The 22,841-nt window shown below is 44.9% G+C and overlaps 1 protein-coding gene across 5 annotated transcripts; it reads left to right on the top strand.

Annotated features, from left to right (window-relative positions):
- The first annotated feature begins 8,672 nt into the window (after positions 1-8,672).
- LOC136487014 (disease resistance protein RGA5-like) lies at positions 8,673-19,861 on the top strand. 5 transcript variants are annotated; one of them, XM_066484115.1, is made up of 10 exons: positions 8,720-8,812; positions 11,531-13,798; positions 13,906-14,668; positions 15,358-17,188; positions 17,381-18,025; positions 18,125-18,319; positions 18,397-18,612; positions 18,691-18,885; positions 19,001-19,112; positions 19,222-19,861. In XM_066484115.1, the coding sequence occupies exons 3-10, from the start codon at positions 13,911-13,913 to the stop codon at positions 19,377-19,379; spliced, it is 4,110 nt and encodes a 1,369-aa protein (XP_066340212.1). In that variant the 5' UTR covers positions 8,720-8,812; positions 11,531-13,798; positions 13,906-13,910; the 3' UTR covers positions 19,380-19,861. The 5 variants fall into 5 exon arrangements, with proteins under 5 accessions (XP_066340209.1, XP_066340212.1, XP_066340211.1 ...); XM_066484114.1 differs by having other exon boundaries at positions 8,721-8,812; positions 10,686-13,798; XM_066484112.1 differs by lacking the exon at positions 11,531-13,798 and having other exon boundaries at positions 8,673-8,812.
- The last annotated feature ends 2,980 nt before the right edge of the window (positions 19,862-22,841 follow it).

Genomic DNA, 22,841 nt, shown 5'->3' with positions numbered 1-22,841 from the left:
CATGCAAGTGGTTTAGTGAGGGTACACTTTCCGTCCACAACTTATACGGTGTTTTAGGCACCGATTTACTTGGTACTCTTTTGAGAATATGAATGGGGTTTTTAACGCCTCCAGTAACTTATCATACTGCCCACCATATCCATTAGGGTACGATTGATTCTTTTAGCTACTCTATTCTGCTGAGGTTCACCCGGTATAGAATACTAGGCTACTATGCCATTCTTTTAGGGTATGCCGACCGCAGTACTCCCCCACGGTCAGACCTGACTATCTTAATCTTTAATATCTTGAATTTATCCAGTACATCTTTTCTTTCTTTGATTGGATAAATATAGCCATAATGGGAGTACTCATATGTGAATGTTGTGAAAGAATCATAACCATCCACACTCTTTATAGAAAAGCTGATCACAGATGTCTATGTGAATAATATGTAAAATTCCTACACTTCGTTTGTCATCTTTCTTAATCTCTTTTACATACATTTCTTTTATGCATTCCCTGCATTGAACTTAATCTGAGAGCTCTAATGGAGGAAGAATATCATTCTTAACTTGTCTTTCTATTCTCCCCCTCGAAATATGGCCTAAACGATAGTGCAATAATTTCGACAACGCATCGTGAGCTCTCTTATGCCATCTTTTCCAGATTAACACTCTGTGACCAGCTGCTTTATCAGCTAAGTGGCATATGTCTTTGAAGAGCCAGTGAACTGACTCTTTATTCTATCGAGGTACTCGATGACCGTGTCACATTCTGGGATTGAGCCCACTATTGTAGGCTCAATTGTATTCTTTATCACAGCCAAGCATTTCTTATTGGTTGTGACCCACTTTCTGTTTTCGAGGTCAAAAGACATCTTTACGGGAACAAAGTCCCGCTCTCTGTTCTGCCATGCAGCATCAGTCTCATCAGTCTCCCTCACCGGTGCCACAGGTTCTCTGGGGCACGGTGTGGTGACAACCCAGTCCACCTCAGCGAGGATGAAAGCCAGGTCTATCTTTTTCTTCCACTCAATATAGTTATCACCTTTTAGAGTGGGGATCTCTTTGATACAACTCATCAAGTTGTATTCTCCTGAAAACACAATTCAAATAGTGTGAGAACACAAATAATAACAACAATAATTGCATGCCTTAGTTTAACGTTGGTCAAAATTAAAACATACAATTATTTTATATATTAAATCTACATCACCGTTGGGCAGAAATAGAAATAATGCATAATCATTAAAATTATAATATTGCTATTAACAACGTTGGTCAGAAAATAACAATATCATAATCAACTCATATTTATCTCTTGGCTCTTAAAATCAAATTCTCCCGTTGATTCGAATTTAATTAAAAGTCCATAATTACTTTAAATACGCAGCGGAAACATTAACATTCAATAATCATTTTCCTATTTTCCAGAAGCAACTTTACTATTTACTGAACAAAAAATATCGTTGGATAAATTTTGTACAGAAAATTATCATAAAAATTCAATTCAAATTGATCAAATTGTTTTCTGGAAAATAAGAAAAAAAAAACTGTGACTGTACTATTTGTTTGGCCATTTCGGCCCGATCCAGCAACAGTGCGCGCGGCCCAGCAAAATGCGGCCCATGGCCTGGTTAACGCGCGCGCGCCAGCGCTCCCGGCCCAGCTGCCCGCGGCCTAGCCGCGTGGTGCACGCTCCCCCGCGCCCAGGCCGCAACCTGGGCCTGGGCCCGGAATTCGGCCTCGCGCCCTATCCCGCCTGGGCTGCGGCGCTGGCCCGATCATCTCCGTTCGTCCATCCAGATCGAACGGTGGAGCGTACAGCTCGGGGCATCAAAAACCCCGGCCGGCCGCGCCTCCCTCAACCCTAGCTCCATCTCAGTCAGCCAAGTGCCAAGGGTCCGATGCCCCTTGCAGAGGGGCGTGGCTGAACCCGACGTCAGACAATTTTGTTCCCTCTCGCGGCGACGACTAGGCGAGCGCCGCTGCCCTTCAGTGGCCAGGTCGCCGGGCCCTTTGCCGTCGACGAGCAGCCACTAGCACATACAAATGGAGAAGGTGGGGATCGGGGCTCGCGCTATGAGGTCACCGCCGGCACCACTGGACTACATCTCCACTGCACTGGACGACTACAATGCCGCAGCACCAGCGTCTACGCTTGCAGATGCGCTGCAACAGAGAAAGGAGGAGAAGTCTACCCGGATCTACGGGTTACACAGAGAGGTACACTCATACATCGATCCTAACATGGGAGACTTCAGTTCCACGTTGATACTCTCGGAGTGAGGCCAATTAAATAGTTGAGTTATCTCTGTCTAGTTGAAGCTATTGAGGAGAGAAAAAGGAATAAACCCGTGCGCTAGCTTGCCAGGCCGGGTAGAGCAATGGGCGTGGACACACGACATACACGTGAATGGTCTGACGATTTATCACTTTCACCTTGCGGATTATTCTCGCATTAATGGTGATTTCTCTAATTGCTCTAGTCGACTAACGGCAGGTCAATCATCTTAATTAATGTTGTGATTGTGCGGCTAATTACTTACTACAGCTGCGACGCATGTATATTGAGACCAGACGTAGACAATTCATCTCCTTCTCTTACCACTATGCTGTGCTGCCACCATCTTCCCCATCCCGTCACCGATGTGTCATCTGTGCTGGGAGGGCAGGTCTCCGAAGGTTACGTCTCCTCGTGTCCCTGCACGGGGTAGAGGCCGTATCAGGTTTTTAGGAAGCACCCTAAGGACTGCGCGTTGGACGTCTTCTTCCTTCTCTACACCGGTGTTTGCTGATCTCCATCGACAGTCTGTTTCGTCTACTTTTGCGCTATCTCTAGTGTCGACAACCCGTGTAAGAATGTCTACACTTTCTCTAATGTTCGTTCTAGTATTTCTTCTGTTACTAGCACTGGGTAGTTTGAGTTTGCCTTGGATCGTAGTGCTAGTGTTAAATCACACACCTATGATATATGTTGTTGTTCTTCACTCAGTATCGTAATTAATTTATGTGTCACTAAATTGCTATTATTTCCAACATCGGCCACAATAGACCCATGGAGGAGGTGATCGAGACATGGATGAGTTCAAGATCATTTCCATTAGACCTCCTAGAGCTGGTTTACTTTTTTTTTAAATCGAGGTATAAAAAAATCTGCAGCAATCAGTGATATTAGGATTTGAAAATTTAAATTTAAAGTTGTGACGTCATAAGATATTGGCTTCAAGTAAATGTAATTAAGATACACAAATGTGTCCAGTAAAAGAAAAAAACTATAAATATAGATGGAAAAAATCACAATTGGATAAAGACCACAAAGTATCTATTATGCATGTTGTGTAGATAATGAATAATGAGAAAAAATATGCAATTTAATATAAGTAAATTTTATTAGACAAATGCATTAAACACTCTTCTAATTTTCTAGTTCATGCGAGAACACGAATTGCTGGAATAAACTAAATACATCAACACCATGCAAATATACAGCGGAATGCAATTGACAATATCGTGGTTTGGAAGCCAATCCATTAGACTATCCTACGGTCTTAACCTTTTAACCTTGCAAACAATCTGGGAGGCTGTTAACTCCGGATTGATCCTTTTGCGCGAAGCGAGGACGAAAGCGCAAGATAGTTGATTAGCAGGTGTGGTTCATTCAATGTGTAGAGTAGGCCTTAGCCATCTTCCCGGCTCGGGGCGTTACAAAATGGTAATTAGAGCCAACTCTCACGGTTTTACGGTTGCGTAGATTCCAGAAGTATGGACAGGTTATGCATGGCTCCAGTGAGGGCATGACACTTGGGCCGGGGAACTGAAAATACGGACGTGGCAAAGAGGGTCGATCGTGAACATTTGTCCCGTATGGGTAAGGTGGTTCGATAGCTCGACGAGGATGTCGAATCCTTTGAAGGTGGGTGGATGTGAGACCCAGGCCATTGAGCTAGTTGGGCTGGACCGAATTCATGACATTGTAGCATTGAGTACTATAGCTTTGGGGTACCGTAGTGTCGGCACATTATTCCCGGTTTACTCCCATGCCTGAAACGGAACGAACGCTAGACCTGTTTAAAAGCCTGGACCTGGGTGGCTGTTAACTCCGGATCGATCCTTTTGCACGAAGCGAGGACGAAAGTGCAAGAGAGTTGATTAGTAGAGTGGGCCTAAGCCATTTTCTCGGATCGGGGCATTACACGATGTCTGTTGAATGCCAATATGCCATTAGTATCTGTAGAAATTTAGTTCATAAAAAAATTACCGATGTCGTCTATTGTACTCCACAACAGATAAAGTTAGAGGGAATTTTGACACAGAATGGGAACAACCAATCGTTGTTTTTACGGGACAATGTACCGGGATGGATCGAGGTAGCTAGAGGTGAGCTCTTGTTCAATGCAACGTGACATCGCCGAACAACAGCACCATGAAGCTCTTCTCATGGCGTCTTCGAGTAGTGCTCCCGCCCACGGAGTTCCCTATCTTGAATCCCCGGCCTGGACAGGTGGTTGAGGCTGAGATTTTTCGCCAGTTTGGTTCCTCGGTCAATTTTGATCCAGCTTCTTCTGCTCAGGAATTCTTCCTTGTCTTATGTGTGGGCAGATGCAAGTTTCGCCTCTCGTCTAGCACGGTGGGGCTTCTTCAATCTGTGCTTGGTGGTTCTTATCGAGTGGTGCAGCTGGGAGACCGGGTTTTCAGGTTTTCGGTCTCCTCAAAGCTGGTGGGTTTTCATGTCTTCCAGCTTTGTTCTTTTGAGTGCTTGAATTTCAAGGTCTTCTTCCACCTCTGGCATGGTGGTGGACCAAATTACAAGATGGAATTACGTAATTGGGAAGCAGAGCAATCCGCTGAATGGGTTGAAGTTGTTAAGCGCAACCGTCAGAATCAGCTGACTCGTCAGCAACAACGCCCGGTACGTCTATCAGGTGCAAATGCCATCTCCGGTGATCATCGTCTTCCTCGTATTTCTCCAGCTATGGTGTTTTCAAATTTTAAATCTTCCAATCACCTCGGCTGGAAGTCAGTTTTCTCACGTATTAATTTTGATTCCCAAGTTAATATGCATCATTCCACGGTGCTTGGACAAATTCAATGTCCTTCTTTAATCCCCTGCACATGCATAAGTTATCACCGGCCGGAATTTTAGGCCCAGTGCCGGAGCAATCTAAGCTCAACCCAGGATCCAGACCTTTAATGCGTTTATGCCCTAGATGTTTGGCTCCGGCCCATGACCAGCCTTTTTGTAACGGCCCTATCCGTTGCCGTAAATGTCTCAACTTCGGGCATGAATCAGGAAATTGTAATGCCACGCCTCGATCTATGTGCCTCCCTTCTATGCCTGATTCAAGCGGCCCTTCATCTTCGGGGACTCAGAACACTTATGAGTCGCTGTCGAGTGGGCCGTAGTCACCTCCATAGCCAAATTTTTACCACACTTTTGCTGAATATATTAATCAAGTCACTGGCATTCTTCCCCTCCCTCCATCGTCGTTCTCTGGAGCCGAACCTGGCGTCTCAAGGCGCCGGAGTTCATCGATGAGCCGTCATCTCCTTCTTTACTACTGCCTTCAGAAGCTTCCTCAAGCATCATCTGATCCTCTTTTGGTGAGTTTGCTACTCGGATTCTTGGCATTCGTTGGGCTCCTGTTTCTTTGCATATCGCCTAGACTCAGAAAACCCCAAATTCTAAGTGCCATCTACTCTGTCGGTGATGGCTTATCGCTTTGTTGATCCAAGGCCTTTTCTGCCGCCTAGAGCACAACGAGTTATGGTTCCTGGGCATCCAGCAATGATGAGGGTTGTGACAGGCCGCATACAAGAACAGAACAATGACGTCACCATCGCTCATCTCCATCCTTTGCCATAGGAACAACTAAACTTTGACATCATCAGGAATATTCTGGTAGATTTTCTGAATGTGCAGTTGGGCATACCTACTCTGACTATGCAGCCCTATCCCCATGGATAGGCATACATTCGCTTTTCACATCTTCCCCATCCCTATGCTGTGCCACCACCATCTTCCCCATCCCGTCACCGATGTGTCATCTGTGCTGGGAGGGCAGGTCTCCGAAGGTTACGTCTCCTCGTGTCCCTGCACGGGGTAGAGGCCGTATCAGGTTTTTAGGAAGCACCCTAAGGACTGCGCATTGGACGTCTTCTTCCTTCTCTACACCGGTGTTTGCTGATCTCCATCGACAGTCTGTTTCGTCTACTTTTGCGCTATCTCTAGTGTCGACAACCCGTGTAAGAATGTCTACACTTTCTCTAATGTTCGTTCTAGTATTTCTTCTGTTACTAGCACTGGGTAGTTTGAGTTTGCCTTGGATCGTAGTGCTAGTGTTAAATCACACACCTATGATATATGTTGTTGTTCTTCACTCAGTATCGTAATTAATTTATGTGTCACTAAATTGCTATTATTTCCAACATCGGCCACAATAGACCCATGGAGGAGGTGATCGAGACATGGATGAGTTCAAGATCATTTCCATTAGACCTCCTAGAGCTGGTTTACTTTTTTTTTTAAATCGAGGTATAAAAAAATCTGCAGCAATCAGTGATATTAGGATTTGAAAATTTAAATTTAAAGTTGTGACGTCATAAGATATTGGCTTCAAGTAAATGTAATTAAGATACACAAATGTGTCCAGTAAAAGAAAAAAACTATAAATATAGATGGAAAAAATCACAATTGGATAAAGACCACAAAGTATCTATTATGCATGTTGTGTAGATAATGAATAATGAGAAAAAATATGCAATTTAATATAAGTAAATTTTATTAGACAAATGCATTAAACACTCTTCTAATTTTCTAGTTCATGCGAGAACACGAATTGCTGGAATAAACTAAATACATCAACACCATGCAAATATACAGCGGAATGCACTTGACAATATCGTGGTTTGGAAGCCAATCCATTAGACTATCCTACGGTCTTAACCTTTTAACCTTGCAAACAATCGGGAACGTCTTCTAGACCATTATTCCATTCTGCTAAAAAACGCAAAAGAAGATTCTTCCACTCAACAAGAAAAGATCTCGTTCTGTTCCAAGAGAAAAATGAAAATCAACAAATCCTTAAACATCTATCTGCATCTATATCTACACCAAATATTAGAAGTGTCCCCTTACTCTCATCTATAATTCACTCTTTGCACTTTAACGGGTGGCAAATATAGACCACACATCCTTGACATGGTGGGATGGGATGGTTCCGTCTTAGTTTTCAGGGGCGGGACCATCCCATCTGTTGTTTTGTTGAGAAGGGACGTGATGATTCTGTTTTCTGGTTGGTTCTGAGACTTCAAAAGTGGGATGAGCTATTGACATATAGGGCCCACATCATTAGATTTTTTTCCCTTTTCTTTTTTTCTTTTTTCTTCTTCCTTATCCTTTCTTCTTCGTTCCTCTGTCTCGGACCGCAAGTCGCGACCTCGCGCTCGCTGACTGGGCCTCCGCCGGCGATCTCCACGTGCCTCCTCCGCCCTCCACCCACGATCCCGCACCTCCTCCGCCCTCCACCTGTGACCCCGCGCTGGCTGGCCGGGCCTCCGTCCACCAGAGTCGGCCCGCTCGACCCTGCTCGCCCCTGTCCGCCTGCCCTGTAGCCACGAGTCGCCCGCGGGAGTTGCCCCGGTGCGTGACGAGGCCGGGCATAGCTCGTCGGGGCTGGTGGTGGAACCCGTGCTGGCCATCCTCTCTCCTCTCCCTTCTCCCCTGCGTCGTGCGGCGGCCTGAGAGGCGGCGTGCTTGCCCGCGCGGTGACCTGCGAGGCGGCGGCGCTCGCCCCAGTCGGGTTCCTTCGTCTTCGAGCTCCTCCGCGCGTCGTCCTTCTTCCTCCCATCCTCTCCTGCACGCCGTCCGTGAGCTAGCGCACCTTCTCTCCTCTTCCTCACCACCAGCCCGCTTGTCCCATTTGGGCTGACCCTGTCCCCTCGATTTCGTGGGACGGGGGGCGTCCCGAATCTGCCGGCATATTCATCGTAGGGATGGACTCGCCCCTGGTTGCCTCTCATCCAAACAACCCTCATCCCAGGATCATCCCACTTCATCCTAGTTGGTCCCCTCAACCAAACAGACGGTTACTCCCACTCTTCTCGCTTTCACCGGTGGCAGATGTAGGCCGCATCGGTTATAGTTTAGGGCTACAAAAACTCCAGTGGCACCACACCACTCATATTGTGGCCTGGAGCCAGAACTATAGTCACTCACATGAGATATGCGCGAGCATGTGGCTCGATTTTCACCTTCTTTTAACTTCACAATAGTTGCAAACATTTAAACAAAATCGATCTCTAGTTAATTTTTTATATAAGATTAATTCTTCACTGCATCTACCACTTATTATGGGTATTGGCATTTATTTAATAATTTAGTTGAAATAAGGTCCTGCCAAGCCTAATTAAATCCAACAAAGCTAAACAAGTTCATTATCAATGCCAGGGCTGATCCATGTGACCACTGCCAGTTGTATCTCCGGCCAGTTGCAATGCATAGCATGTGTTCGCGAAAAAAATGGAAACGTTTGACTGATATTAAGATGCATCCCTGTCGTCCTAGCCTCGTAGGTCTATATACGTGGGACCCCTGATAACTATTGAGCGTTGATCCAATAATATTCCACGGCACGAATAAATATCACACGGCAGCATCTAGGCTCTGCGCTTCGATTTAAGGACCAGGTTCGGTGTTGGGCCGTGTGCGTCTTCGTCATCGTCTTTACTCTCATAGTGCTTCCGCGCTGCTGCTAGCGCTCCTCGCCTCCTCCATCCTCTTCCTCTCCGTCGTCGCTTGGACGACGAGCAAATTCTTCGGTGCCTCTCCGGTGAGACTTTTCTTTTCCTTTTCAGTTTTATTTACAATCTATAGCACACCAAATCGACCGATTGTGGTTTCGCTTGTCGTTTTTCCTTTCTATATACTCCATATTTTGTTGTCCGACGTACACCTACGTAGATCTTTCTCCTTAGGAAACGTTTTTTTTAGGGCCGCTCGTAACCCGGTTTTGCCATCCGCCCTACGAAGGGGTGGCTACAAATCGATTTGTAGTCGGCCCTACAAATCAATTTCCAAAAATCATGAAAAAATGGGCAAAAAATAGCAAATTTTTTTTTTAATCTGAGGAGGTCCCCACCGGTAGTGACACACACCCTCACTCTATCTTTTTCACGATTTTTGCATATTTTGCGTCGGCCGGGTTTCGACTCGGCAACTTCTCACTCACGCATAAACTCCTCTACCACTGCACCTCACGATCACTCGTGTCTACATTTCATTTTAGTTCCCTACGTATTATACAAAACTGAGCATAAATTGATTATTTGAGGCCCTAAACTAATTCAATTGAAAAAGTTGTCGACTACAAAGTTTTATAACTTTTCGAGATCTACAACTTTCATTTTGGTAGTTTCTCCATCCGATGTCACTTATAAAATTTGAATTTCAAATTTAAGAAATTCGAACGTAGTTTTCTATGACAAGATGATTTCAAATGAGAAAGTTATCAACTACAAAGTTTCATAACATTTCAAGATCTACAACTTTCATTTTTACTGTTTGTCCATCCGAGGTCGTTTAAAAAATTCAAATTTCAAAATTTTGAAAATTCAAACATAGTTTTCCTTGACAAGATGATTTCAAATCAAAAAATTGTCAACTATAAAGTTTCATAACTTTTTGAGATCTACAACTTTCATTTTGGTTGTTTCTCCATCCGAGGTCGTTTACAAAATTTTAATTTTAGTGCTTAATTTTTAATACTCGGCGTCTATTTGTACATGCACTTTAATATTGAGCAGCCCCTAGGGGCGATTGGATATAGAGCCGCCCCTACAAATCGGGCCATTTGTAGAGGCGGCTAATAACAACAGCCGCCCCTACAAATCCATTTGTAAGGGCAGCTCATTTGACAACCATTTGTAGGGGCGGCTCAATATAGAGCCGCCCCTACAAGGAAAAGAAGGCGTTGCTACAAATCGTTTTTGTAGTAGTACATGTGGATAGATAGGTACGATTCTTCGTATGTTAGAAGCTGATTAGCTAGAGAGGATCAAGGTGATTAGTTATGAGTATCGCGCTACGGATTGTAGTATGGCACAACACTACGAACCAGAAATGCCGTGGTTAGCACTTGGTACCATTGCAGACAGACATGCAGCCTCGCTCATGGTCATGGACGAGCAAGCTGAATACGAGCCAGAGATCCACGGGACATCGGGGAACAGATCTGAAACTCTGATTGGAGACCGCCACCCTGGAGAGATCTTGTTCGGTTAATCTCCCCTCTAAAAAAATTATTGGAGGAGACGAAGAGGATTTTATTAACTTGTATCAGAGTTTGTTTGGATACCCTCGTGTCTATCTCAATTTACATGTGTTAACAGAGTGAATTGAGGAATTAACTTACTCCAATTCACCTTAATACAAGTGGGATTAAGATGAATAGGGAAGTACGGAGTATCAAACGAACCCGGATTCAATCTTTCTCACCGCCAATCAAGCCAAACATGAAGCAGCTTGGTATCACCGAACCGTAAACAGCGGACAGACCGAGAAAACATCAAGTAGTACAGGGACAGAGAATGAGAGATCGATCTGTGTGTACAGGGAGAGAGAATTGAGAGACCGAAAAAACTACTCGAAACTGGAGTTTTTCTGACGGTTTCAATTTTTTTTACGGTTATCCAAAATACCGTCAGGATATTTCGAAATACCGCTTCCAGTATGAGAGGAGCTTGGAAGGGGCTGCCTTGAATCTTATCCACTCGATGAAACAAAGAGAAAGATCAGGAACGAGGAAATGAAGCGGGGCAACATGTTCACAGGTTCACAGCAGCGTTGGTTTTGGAATTGACGGCAACATGTCTTTTTTCTGTGGTGGGATCCACATGGAATAGCTAGCTACTAACTATTTACATACTTTTCCTTTTCTTAAAAGAATTGTTATATATACAGTGTGAGAATTCTCTATTAGAGAAATTAGAGAAATTTTATTATGGTTGGAAAACAAAGTACCATTAATGAGGAGAGATTATAGAAAATGCAAATAATCTATCCACATTTTTAGTAGTAGCCCCACCAATTTAGTACTATGCTTTTGGTACCTCTATTTTTCTAGCCACTTGATCTCTCCTCACCAATGGTCCTCATTTTTTTTCAACCATAATAAAATTTCTCTATTAATATATAAGCCTTATACAGAGTAGTCATTATTTATTCCCAAAGACTGGGCCCTGTTCGCTTGAACTTATCAGTCTAGATTATCAGCCATGAAACAATGTTTTTTCTCTCACAACAAATCAGCTTTAGCCGACTTATAGCCATAGAAAGTATAGCCGGTTTTGATTTGCACTCACAACCTCTCTCACTTCTCAAAATATTTGAATTTTCTTATCAAATAATTATAAACGTAATAATACTGTATTAATATAGAGATCTTACAATTATGCTACCAATAATATGTCTAAATTATAGTCTAATACCAATGTTAATATGTGGATAACTAACTGAACTTTTTATGCTTTATGTGTTTTATCCTTCACAGCCTATGTAAGCATATTCAGGAATCCATGATGATATCTATAGTTATGTCAAACACATAGCTCAGCATAATTAAGATTTCAACTAATAACATTCAAACAACAAGGAGGTGTGATGCAAACGGCAAACTGTGAATAGAGAGTTGGAATAAGAGTAAATAATAAAAAAGTTGTTTTAGTTATATATCTATATTAACTTTCCAATAAGACTATAATTTAGAGGCATATATCGATCCGTGTTTGTCGGCCGCGTCACCTGCTAGGCGTCCGCATAAGATCAGATGGCTCAAAAATTAGTTGATTAGAGAGGCCAAATCAGATGGCCCAAAAATCCGCGAAAATGTTATGCTAAATTGCATTCTTTTCTAGAGAGGGTAATACAAACTACTAGTACCGGATGTTTCGCTGAATTCTCGTCCATAAAGAATGGAGTTCTAGCACAATATTATGTTTTACTTACTATATATAAAAATATCAATATTTATAGTACCAAATAAATATCACTAGATTTGCCATGAAATATATTTTTATAGTATATTTATTTAGCATCATAAATGTAATTATTTTTACCTAAATATTCGTTAAATGTTAGATATTTTCTTGACCCATGTAGTAGATTATAGATAGGTTCACATCCTGCCTCTGGGGCCACCTTCATAAGCATACTCAGTTAATCTGTACTTCTTCGCTAATTATTATACACGTAACTGGAAGTTGAAGTTTGTAGTTTGGACAACTGTACAACTGCATCAATCAGCTACGGTGGCATACGAGCACTTACACGACTAGAGTAGTGCGCTGTGCATCCTTTATTTCACGACTGTACGTGGATGTGCTTCAAGCCTCTTCATCATGGAGACACAAAAAATGGCAAAAAGGTATGGATTACATCAACGCTCAAGCGTCTGCCATTCTTGACCAAATTGAAACTAGTGCAACAGATACCAGATCACGTCCTATCAAAAAAAAAAATTACCGGATCACGTATTATCAAACAATTTTCTGGTGTGTATGTAAGCACACAACAAATCATTAATTTGACATCGTGCAGCCTTTTTATTTATTTAAGAAAAGAAAAAACTAAAGGGTTTAAGATGTCAAATGAATAGAACAGTAGAGTAGGCAAACATTTATCTGTCTGTTCCAGCAGCATTATCAAAAATTTTATGAATAAATAACTAAAATACATATTAACCCTAATGACCAACAAATAACTAACCCTAATGACACCTACAATAAACAAAGAACCCTAATGACCAAAATAACTAGAAACCAAACTTATCTAACATCTTCAGCACATAAAACAGTTAAACAACAATGCACTCAATCAACCTAAGCCATACATTTTGCAAATGCAAATACACATATACCAAAACACCATACACTCATGATTCCACATGATTAGAGACAATGCAAGCACATCTACGCGGATAGATTGGAGGAGGGGAGGGACCATTACCTCGAGGAAGCTTTAGGAGACGAGATCCGGGCACCTAGGGTCGTATTTGGGGGTTAGGGTTTCGTGGGGGCCGTGGGGGGATTTGGGAGACAGAGAGCCGGCGCTTTCATAATGGAGGGAGGAAGAAGAAGGGGGCCACGGCGCGGCTTCAAGAGTCCAGACCTCGGCGTTGAGTCGGGCCGCGCCGAGTCTAGTGGCTCGGCGTTAAGTGACCCCGCGCACAGCTATTGGGCCACGAAGCGTTGTTGGGCCGCCTGGGCCGTGCGCCGGATGGTGCCAATAGCTCGGCGTGTAGTCCCACCGCGCCGAGGTTGGGCCTGTGGCGTTGGCTGACACAACGCCGACGTGTCGGACCCCATGCGCCACCGTGTTGCCGTCGACCGAGGTCGTCCGTGATGTGGCAAGACCTCGGCGTCGTGTCAGTCGACGCCGACCCTCATACCTTGGCGTCATGTTCTTAGACGCCTAAAAATTGTCTATTTTCAGCAAACATTTTGGCATAGGTCTTTTTGTAAAAAATATTTTCAAAAGGGACCAAAATGCAAAAATTTCACTCCTATAATGTAGTGGACGCACTACACTTTGACTGGGGAACTTCACCGTCCATCGATTGCTTTCGATGGCCTTTCCTAGAGTGTAGTGGACGCACAATCAGCAATCAGCTCTTACCACTTTTATAGGTCCACAATCCACTAAGGATACGATATAGGCAAATTCAATAGACAGAAGAGAGAAAATAGAAGTTACCCATATATTCCTGCTTACCATGCTTTGACTGGACTTGATTGTGCGAGGCCAGCATTGGATATCTTCGGTGAAGTTCTTTTTTCCTGCAGCATCATTATCATTTTCATTTATAGGATTCCGTTCCTTAGTATTGATCAGTACCTAACTAGAACAATTGATCTCTGATCGTTGCAGACAGAATGATGGAACCTCTGAATAGCTGTTCGCTGGGTGCCATGGGATCCCTTCTCAGAAAGCTCGATGAGCTACTGCGTACTGAAGAGTGGGCAAAGGGACTCATAGGCGATCTTCGCATAATAAGCACCAAGATGAAGAAGCTATCAGAGGTACACAGCCCTCCCCATACGGTGAAATACTGGATGAATGATGCGCGTGAATTGTCCTACGACATGGAAGTCTGCGTCGACCTGTTCGTCCAGATTTGCCAGCCAGAAGATTTGCCAGCTAAGGTAGCGTGGATTTTGGCCTGGAGTAAAGAGATCTTGGGATTTGAGGCTCGCGTGAAGGAGGTTAACGAAAGATGTGAGAGGTACAATCTTGTTAACAGATACGTACTTCTCAGTAATCCGGCAAAAATTTTAGTGAGCCGTCATCTTCGAACTCAGTACGAAGAACCCGACCCTGTCGGCATGGAAGAACCAACAAACAAGATTCTTGAGTGGCTGATGCCGAAAGGACATGGTGAAGAAGACCTCAAGCTCAAGGTTGTTTCCGTTCTTGGTGATGAAGGAGCTGGGAAGAGCACTCTTGTCAAAAGAATATGGCGTTTATCTAAAGGGAAGTTCGACTGCCAGGCTTTCGTGCAGACGGCAAAAAAGCCTGATACGAGGATGATTCTCAGAAGCATACTCTCACAAGTTCGCCCGAAGCAGCCACTAAAAGTCTGCAAGGTGCCAAAACTCGTTACCGATCTAAGGGAACATCTCCAAGATAAGAGGTTCGAAAACTATGCCTAGACAATTAGCTGAATACTTTTAAACTTGTTTCTAACCCTTTTCAGTGCTCCGGGTGCGCACATACCACACTATAGATAGAAAACTCACTCTAACCCAATCTTATTTCAAAGACCAAAATACAGACATGCCATAGTAGGTAAACTACCAGAATCCTGAATTACCTTGAGGGCCAAGAGTTTTCTTAAGTGCCAAGAATTTTCTTAAGGGCCAAGAATCCTGAAATCATTTTTGTAGTAGTATATGCCAATTACAATAATTTGCACGCATGGTAAAATATTTTGTCAACAAACATTGCTTAGTGGTGTCCAAACATGCCATGTTATTTGCCATCATTAAAGTTATAAATCACAATATTTGTGTCACCCAACACTGACCCCAAAGTATACACAATACGATAAGCAATCTTCCCATGCATTGAATTTTCATGGTTATCTAAGTATATATATGTATGTACCCAGTAATATTAAGATGTTGAAAAATATGCAATGAAATTTGAATTAGGAAATTCTAAAGCAGTTCTGACAACTTGACTAAGAATTGCAGACATTCATAACTGAGATTATTAGCACATTTTATGTCTTCAATTTAAAACTTCGATGGCTACAACATTCTATTTTATATGATTGTTGCTATGATGAAGCATGTGACATGTACAGCATTTTGTTACCAGGTATTTTATTGTAATTGATGGCTTATGGGATGTGTCAGTTTGGCACATTATTAAGCGGGCCTTTCCAGCCGGTAACCAAAGAATAATAACAACAACAGCAGTTGAGAACGTCGCCCATGTATGCTGCAGTTATGACAGTAATAGCATTGTCAATGTCGAATGTCTTGGTACTGATCAAGCCAAAAATTTATTCATTGATAGAGCTTTTGGGTCTGAAAAAGGATGTCCACCACAGTTCAATGATTTCACAGATGAGATCACAAGAAAATGTGGTGGTTTTCCCTTAGCCATCATCTGCACTGCTAGACTTGTGGCAAGCCAACCAGAAACAGAACAGGAGCAGCAATTGGATTATGTCACTAAGTTTCTGCCAAACAATTTGAGTACACACTCATCTTCTATGGAGATCCTGAACCAAGTACTGAAACTGTGTTACAGTAGTCTTCCTCATTATCTGAAGACATGTCTGCTGTATCTTAGTGTGTATCCAGAGAATTACTTACTTCTGAAAGAAGATTTAGTGAAGCAATGGATAGCTGAAGATTTCATATGTACACCAGAAGGGAAGGACATTGTAGACGTTGCCGGCAGTTATTTTGATGAGCTCCTGAGTTTAGGCCTGATCCAGCGAATAGATATTGTTAACTCTTACAGGAAGGGTTTGTTGTGCTACACAGTGCACCCTGTGGTATTTGATTTTATCACATGCAAATCCATGGAAGATAATTTCATCACCATCATAGATTATTCTCAGTCGACAGTAGTTCTCAGTGAGAAGGTTCGTCGACTGTCACTCCACTTTGGCAGTGCAACATATGCTACTACACCCGAAAGTGTGGAATTATCACAAGTTCGCTCACTCTCTTTTATTGGACTCTTGGGTTGCATGCCTTCGATTGCAGAGTTTAAGCTTGTTCGAGTCATGATCCTCCATATCTGTAGTGACGACGTGGACACGAGGTTTTCACTTTCAGAAATATGTAACCTGCTCCAGCTAAGATATTTGCAAGTCAGGTGCAACGTTACTGTGGAATTGCCAAAGCAGATGTGCCTAAAACACTTGGAAACACTGGAAATAAATGCAGTAGTAGAAAATGTTCCATCGGATATTGTCCATCTTTCAAGATTGCGGCATGTTCGTCTTGGAGAGAAGACAAACCGAACTCCGGGTCAAATGGTTTCAGTCAAGGTTACTCCCTCAGTTTACTGGAGGAGGTGGAGGTTGCCGTCTCTTTCCATCCCCCTTCGGAGTTTTGAGTTGCTGCATCCCATTTGCATGTTTCCAAGGCTGCCCCGGTGGTTTCGTCAACTACACAAACTCCGTAGAATGGAAATTGTGGTCAGACAATTGTCGGCCGACATTGATGTCCTAGCGGAGTTACCGGTTCTCAAACATCTGTCCTTGTACGTCCGAACACCACCCAATTTAGCAATAATCTTCAGCAGAGGAATGTTCCCAGCTCTCGAGTATTTCAAATTTGCCTGTGGTGTGCTATCGCTGGGCTTTCAGAAAGGAACACTGCCCAATCTTCGTTGGCTCAAGCTAGTCTTCAACGCCCACAAAAGGGAGCAGTACGGTATTCCTGTGGGCATCAGCCACCTGTTAAGCCTCCAGAAAGTTGTTGCAGGCATTGGGTTAGCCCCTGGTGCTGGGGAATCTGACAGGATAGCTGCAGGGTCTGCGTTCAAGGATGCAATTAGACAGCATCAATGTCACCGAAGTTTCGAGGTGGTGGTGAAAATGGTGGATCAAGTTGACGAGGATTGGAATCAACATGGTTTCCTTTTTTTGGACGAATCTCCTGATATTTCCGATTTTACCTTTTTATCCGTAGGTGCCCATAAGAAAATATATATCTTTTTTGTATAAATTTTGTTTACATTTATTTAAATTTACTTAAATTCAAATTAAATTTCATTTGAATTTGGTTTGATATTTTCGATATATCCTGTTTATCCTCTTTATCTGTGACTCCCGATAAATTTTACTTTCCGAAAATGAAAACCTTGTTGGAACCAACAGGAAGGATCCTCAAACGAACGTGGGCAAGTGCCACTGTGGAAGCTGGCGTTCCAGACCCCGCCGCAGCTCCCGGTCTTCACGCGGAGCAAGATCGAGGACGAGGCTGGGAACCCGCTGGAGGTGATCCTCGTGGACGCGGACACCGGCTCGCCGGCCGTGCTCCCGCAGGCGCTGCGCGTCGAGCTGGTCCCGGTGTTCGGCGACTTCCCGCCGGAGGGGTGCGAGGACTGGTCCGCCGACGAGTTCCAGAGGAACGTCGTCAAGGAGCGCCATGGCAAGCGCCCGCTCCTGACAGGCGACGTCAGCCTCACCATGAGGGACGGGCGCGCCACGGTGGGCGAGCTCCAGTTCACGGACAACTCGTCCTGGGTCCGCTGCAGCATGTTCCGCATCGGGGCGCGCGTCGTGCCAAAAAGCTACGACGGCAGCAGGATCGTTGAGGCCATCACCGAAGCCTTCATGGTCAGAGACCACCGTGGTGATCTGTATCCGAAGCACTACCCTCCCGTCCTCGGTGACTCAGTGTGGAGGCTGGAGAAGATCGGCAAGGAAGGCGCGTTCCACAGGAAGCTGATGCGCAACAACATCGGGACTGTTCAGGAATTCCTAAGGATGCTAGCGGTCAAGCCTAACGAGCTGCGAGCGGTAAGTTTCCATTCTTCAGGGGAATGCTTTCACGGACTCTCGGTCTCTCGCCGCCGGCTGGTTTTGACTCTCTTTGAGTGCTCTGTTTTGTGGGATCAGATTCTGGGCGACGGCATGACCGACCGTATGTGGGACGCGACAACCAGACACGCAAGGACATGCGTCCCCGGCGACGAGGTGTACGTGTACACAGCGGGTGGCAGCACCATCTACGTGAACTCTGTCTTCGACCTCGTTAAGGTCAAGATCGGCGGTACTGAGTGCACCTTACAGCAGCTGAACAGAGACCAGACGGTGAGTGAGTTGATCGATCATCTGCCTCCTTGAGCTGGACATCAGAACTCTTACATTACATTTGCTGTCTCGTGCAGATGTTGTTGCGGCAGCTAATTCTGGAGGCGTACGAGCACCGCTACAACCTCATCGAGCTGGAGACGCGCTACCCTCCCTCCCTTGGCGACTCGGCGTGGGTGCTCAAGAATATCGCCAAGGAAGGCGCGTTCCACAATAGGCTGGAGCACAACAACATCAAGACTGTTCAGGACTTTATAAGGATACTAATGGTCAAGCCTGACGAACTACGTGCGGTGAGTTTCCATTCTGGAGGGGGATCGGAACTCTGGCCGTGCATGCTTGTGTTTGAATGCTCTGTTTTGTGGGATCAGATGCTGGGCGACGGCATGATGGACGATATGTGGGAGGAGACCAGCAGGCACGCGAGGACCTGCGTCCCCGGCGACAAGGTGTACGTGTACGCAGCGGATGGCCGCACCATCTACGTGAACTCCGTCTTCAACCTCGTTAAGGTCGAGATCGGTGGCATTGAGTGCCCGTTGCAGCAGCTCAACTGGGACCAGATGGTGAGTCTGTATATATTGTCTATCATATCATCTGACAGCTATCTTGATCGTCATATCATATCGCCAGAGGTGAGGTGACAGACTTTTCTTACAAAACCACTGTCTTTCACGGTAGGCGTTGGTGCTACCGCTAATTATGGAAGCGTACGAGCACCGCCACGACCTCGAAGAGACCAGTGCCGTCACATTCGACGGCGACGCCACCGACAACATTGCACTGCTCCGCGGTAAGTATCTGAAGTCTGAGCTGGCCTTCTCAAATGTCACATTTTGTGACTTGTATAGAGATCGATATCCTTTTTCTCACCTCTGTGCTCTGGCAATTCGCAAATGCAGCACGTTTTGCGGCGTACTCGCGAGCGGACATGATGGACGAAATGTGGGAGGAGACCAGCAACAACGGACTCTTGGCTGAAATGGCTAGAGCGGCCGCATGGCACCCCAGCGACCCGGGTTCGACTCCCGGCGGGAGCGGATTTACGTGGCCTGGGTAAAAAAATCTCCTCGTCCGACTCACTCAAAGCACGGTGATACCGAACCATCTCACGTGGTGAACGGTTCCGTGTAAGGGTGCAGGGACGGAGGTTCGGAGATTTTCTTGATCTACGTGAGAGATCTTCTCTACCAGGCAATGCCCGGGGGCCGTCTTACCCCCGCAGGTCAAGTTTTTTTATTCAACAAGATGCACTGGTTTCAGTTTTGTGTGCTCTTATATAGCATACTAATGACCAGAAGGAATTGTTATCGTTAAAGGGTGTGTGAACTTTTAGAGTCAAGAGCTATGTAGTTCTTCACGTCTCATGGATGGCCATTAAGGATTCACATTGGTCAATAATGTTGAACTTATTTTTTTGTTTTGATCTTAAATCAAATCTTTGTCTCATGCCTCTTCGTTGAAAAGGTTAGAATCAGGAACAAATCCAGCATGTACAATACGAAGGATTGGGGATGAGGAAATTCTAAATCACTTCAGCTATTTAGATTGGATTCTACAGATGGGGTTAACATTTTGCATATGCCTACTATATACCCTTGTCCACCTGATACTCAGTATTGTTTGTGAGCTAAGATGCATATTTTTTATTATCTGGCTGTACTAAAATTTTGGGATCTATGCATCAATTGGCGCTGAGTTGTGGTCTGTAACACAGGCATTGCATCATATCAAATCCCAATCATATATGTGCAAATGGCTGCGGAGCACGAATCTAATGTGTTGCCACGATCCTTTGTTTTTTCTTTTTTTTTTAAATAATGCTTGTGAGAGGTGAGAACGTCTGTAAGTGACAACCCAGGCTCAATGGAATAACGATGTGTGAGACCCAGCCCATTGGGCCAGGCCCGACCAAATTCTTGACACTGTAGCAATGAGGTACTGTGGCTTCGGGTGCTGTATCAGCACAATATTCACAGTTTAGTCCATACCGGAAATGGAACGAATGCTAGACCAGCTTAAAAGCCTGACCTGGCATGCAGTTAACTCCGGATCGATCTTTTTGTGCGAAGCGAGGACGAAAGCGCAAGAGAGTTGATTAGCAGGTGTGGTTCATTCAACATGTAGAGTAGGCATTAGCCGTCATCCCGGGTTGGGGCATTACAAAATGGTAATCAGAGCCAACTCTCGTGTTTTCACGATTGCGTATGGTCCGAAAGCCTGGACAGGTTGTGCATGGCTCCAGTGAGGGCATGACACTTGGGCCGGGGGACTGGAAATACGGACGTGGCCAAGAGAGTCGATCCTGAACATTTGTCCTGTATGGGTAAGCTGGTTCGATAGCTCGATGAGGACGTCCAATCCTTTGAGGGTGGGTGGATGTGAGACACAGCCCATTGGGCCAGTTGGGCCGGACCGAATTCGCGACACTGTAGCGATGAGGAAAGCCTGGATCTAGGAGACTGTTAACTCCGGATTGATCCTTTTGCATGAAGCGAGGACGAAAGCGCAAGATAGTTGATTAGCAGGTGTGGTTCATTCAATGTGTAGAGTAGGCCTTAGCCATCTTCCTGGGTCAGGGCGTTACAAAATGGTAATCAGAGCCAACTCTCACGGTTTTACGGTTGCGTAGGGTCCAGAAGTCTGGACAGGTTATGCATGGCTCCAGTGAGGGCATGACACTTGGGCCAGGGAACTGGAAATACGAACGTGGCTAAGAGGGTCGATCGTGAACATTTGTCCCGTATGAGTAAGGTGGTTCGATAGCTCGACGAGGATGTCGAATCCTTTGAAGGTGGGTGGATGTGAGACCCAGGCCATTGAGCCAGTTGGGCTAGACCGAATTCATGACACTGTAGCATTGAGTACTATAGCTTTGGGGTACCGTAGTGTCGGCACATTATTCCCGGTTTACTCCCATGCCTGAAACGGAACGAACGCTAGACCTGTTTAAAAGCCTGGACTTGGGTGGCTGTTAACTCCGGATCGATCCTTTTGTACGAAGCGAGGACGAAAGTGCAAGAGTATGATTAGTAGAGTGGGCCTAAGCTGTTTTCTCAGATCGGGGCGTCACACGATGTCTGTTGAATGCCAATATGCCATTAGTATCTGTAGAAATTTAGTTCAGAAAAAAATTACCGATGTCGTCTATTGTACTCCACAACAGATAAAGTTAGAGGGCATTTAGACACAGAATGGGAACAACCAATCGTTGTTTTTACGGGACAATGTACCGGGATGGATCGAGGTAGCTAGAGGTGAGCTCTTGTTCAATGCAACGTGACATCGCCGAACAGCAGCACCATGAAGCTCTTCTCATGGCGTCTTCGAGTAGTGCTCCCGCCCACGGAGTTCCCTGTCTTGAATCCCCAGCCTGGACAGGTGGTTGAGGCTGAGATTTTTCGCCAGTTTGGTTCCTCGGTCAATTTTGATCCAGCTTCTTCTGCTCAGGAATTCTTCCTTGTCTTATGTGTGGGCAGATGCAAGTTTCGCCTCTCGTCTAGCACGATGGGGCTTCTTCAATCTGTGCTTGGTGGTTCTTCTCAAGCCTTTCGAGTGGTGCAGCTGGGAGACCGGGTTTTCAGGTTTTTGGTCTCCTCAAAGCTGGTGGGTTTTCATGTCTTCCAGCTTTGTTCTTTTGAGTGCTTGAATTTCAAGGTCTTCTTCCACCTCTGGCATGGTGGTGGACCAAATTACAAGATGGAATTACGTAATTGGGAAGCAGAGCAATCCGCTGAATGGGTTGAAGTTGTTAAGCGCAACCGTCAGAATCAGCAGACTCGTCAGCAACAACGCCCGGTACGTCTATCAGGTGCAAATGCCATCTCCGGTGATCATCATCTTCCTCGTATTTCTCCAGCTATGGTGTTTTCAAATTTTAAATCTTCCAATCACCTCGGCCGGAAGTCAGTTTTCTCGCGTATTAATTTTGATTCCCAAGTTAATATGCATCATTCCACGGTGCTTGGACAAATTCAATGTCCTTCTTTAATCCCCCGCGCATGCATAAGTTATCACCGGCCGGAATTTTAGGCCCAGTGCCGGAGCAATCTAAGCTCAGCCCAGGATCCAGACCTTTAATGTGTTTATGCCCTAGATGTTTGGCTCCGGCCCATGACCGGCCTTTTTGTAACGGCCCTATCCGTTGCCGTAAATGTCTCAACTTTGGGCATGAATCAGGAAATTGTAATGCCACGCCTCGATCTATGTGCCTCCCTTCTATGCCTGATTCAAGCGGCCCTTCATCTTCGGGGACTCAGAACACTTATGAGTCGCTGTCGATTGTCGAGTGGGCCGTAGTCACCTCCATAGCCAAATTTTTACCACACTTTTGCTGAATATATTAATCAAGTCACTGGCATTCTTCCCCTCCCTCCATCATCGTTCCCTGGAGCCGAACATAGCGTCTCAAGGCGCCGGAGTTCATCGACGAGCCGTCATCTCCTTCTTTACTACTGCCTTCAGAAGCTTCCTCAAGCATCATCTGCTCCTCTTTTGGTGAGTTTGCTACTCGGATTCTTGG

This window comes from Miscanthus floridulus, chromosome 10 (genome assembly GCF_019320115.1).
Source record: "Miscanthus floridulus cultivar M001 chromosome 10, ASM1932011v1, whole genome shotgun sequence".
NCBI lineage: Eukaryota > Viridiplantae > Streptophyta > Magnoliopsida > Poales > Poaceae > Miscanthus > Miscanthus floridulus.
The sequence above is the reverse complement of the archived record's forward strand: the minus strand, read 5'-3'. Positions and strand labels throughout refer to the sequence as shown.

What these genes read in the sequence shown, in the direction of transcription:
- LOC136487014 (XM_066484112.1), top strand. Translation starts at nt 13,911, where the DNA reads ATGATGGAACCTCTGAATAGCTGTTCGCTGGGTGCCATGGGATCCCTT. An exon ending in GAACATCTCCAAGATAAGAG is followed by an intron (nt 14,669 to 15,357) that starts GTTCGAAAACTA and finishes TTTTGTTACCAG; the next exon opens with GTATTTTATTGTAATTGATG. An exon ending in CCGATTTTACCTTTTTATCC is followed by an intron (nt 17,189 to 17,380) that starts GTAGGTGCCCAT and finishes TGGAACCAACAG; the next exon opens with GAAGGATCCTCAAACGAACG.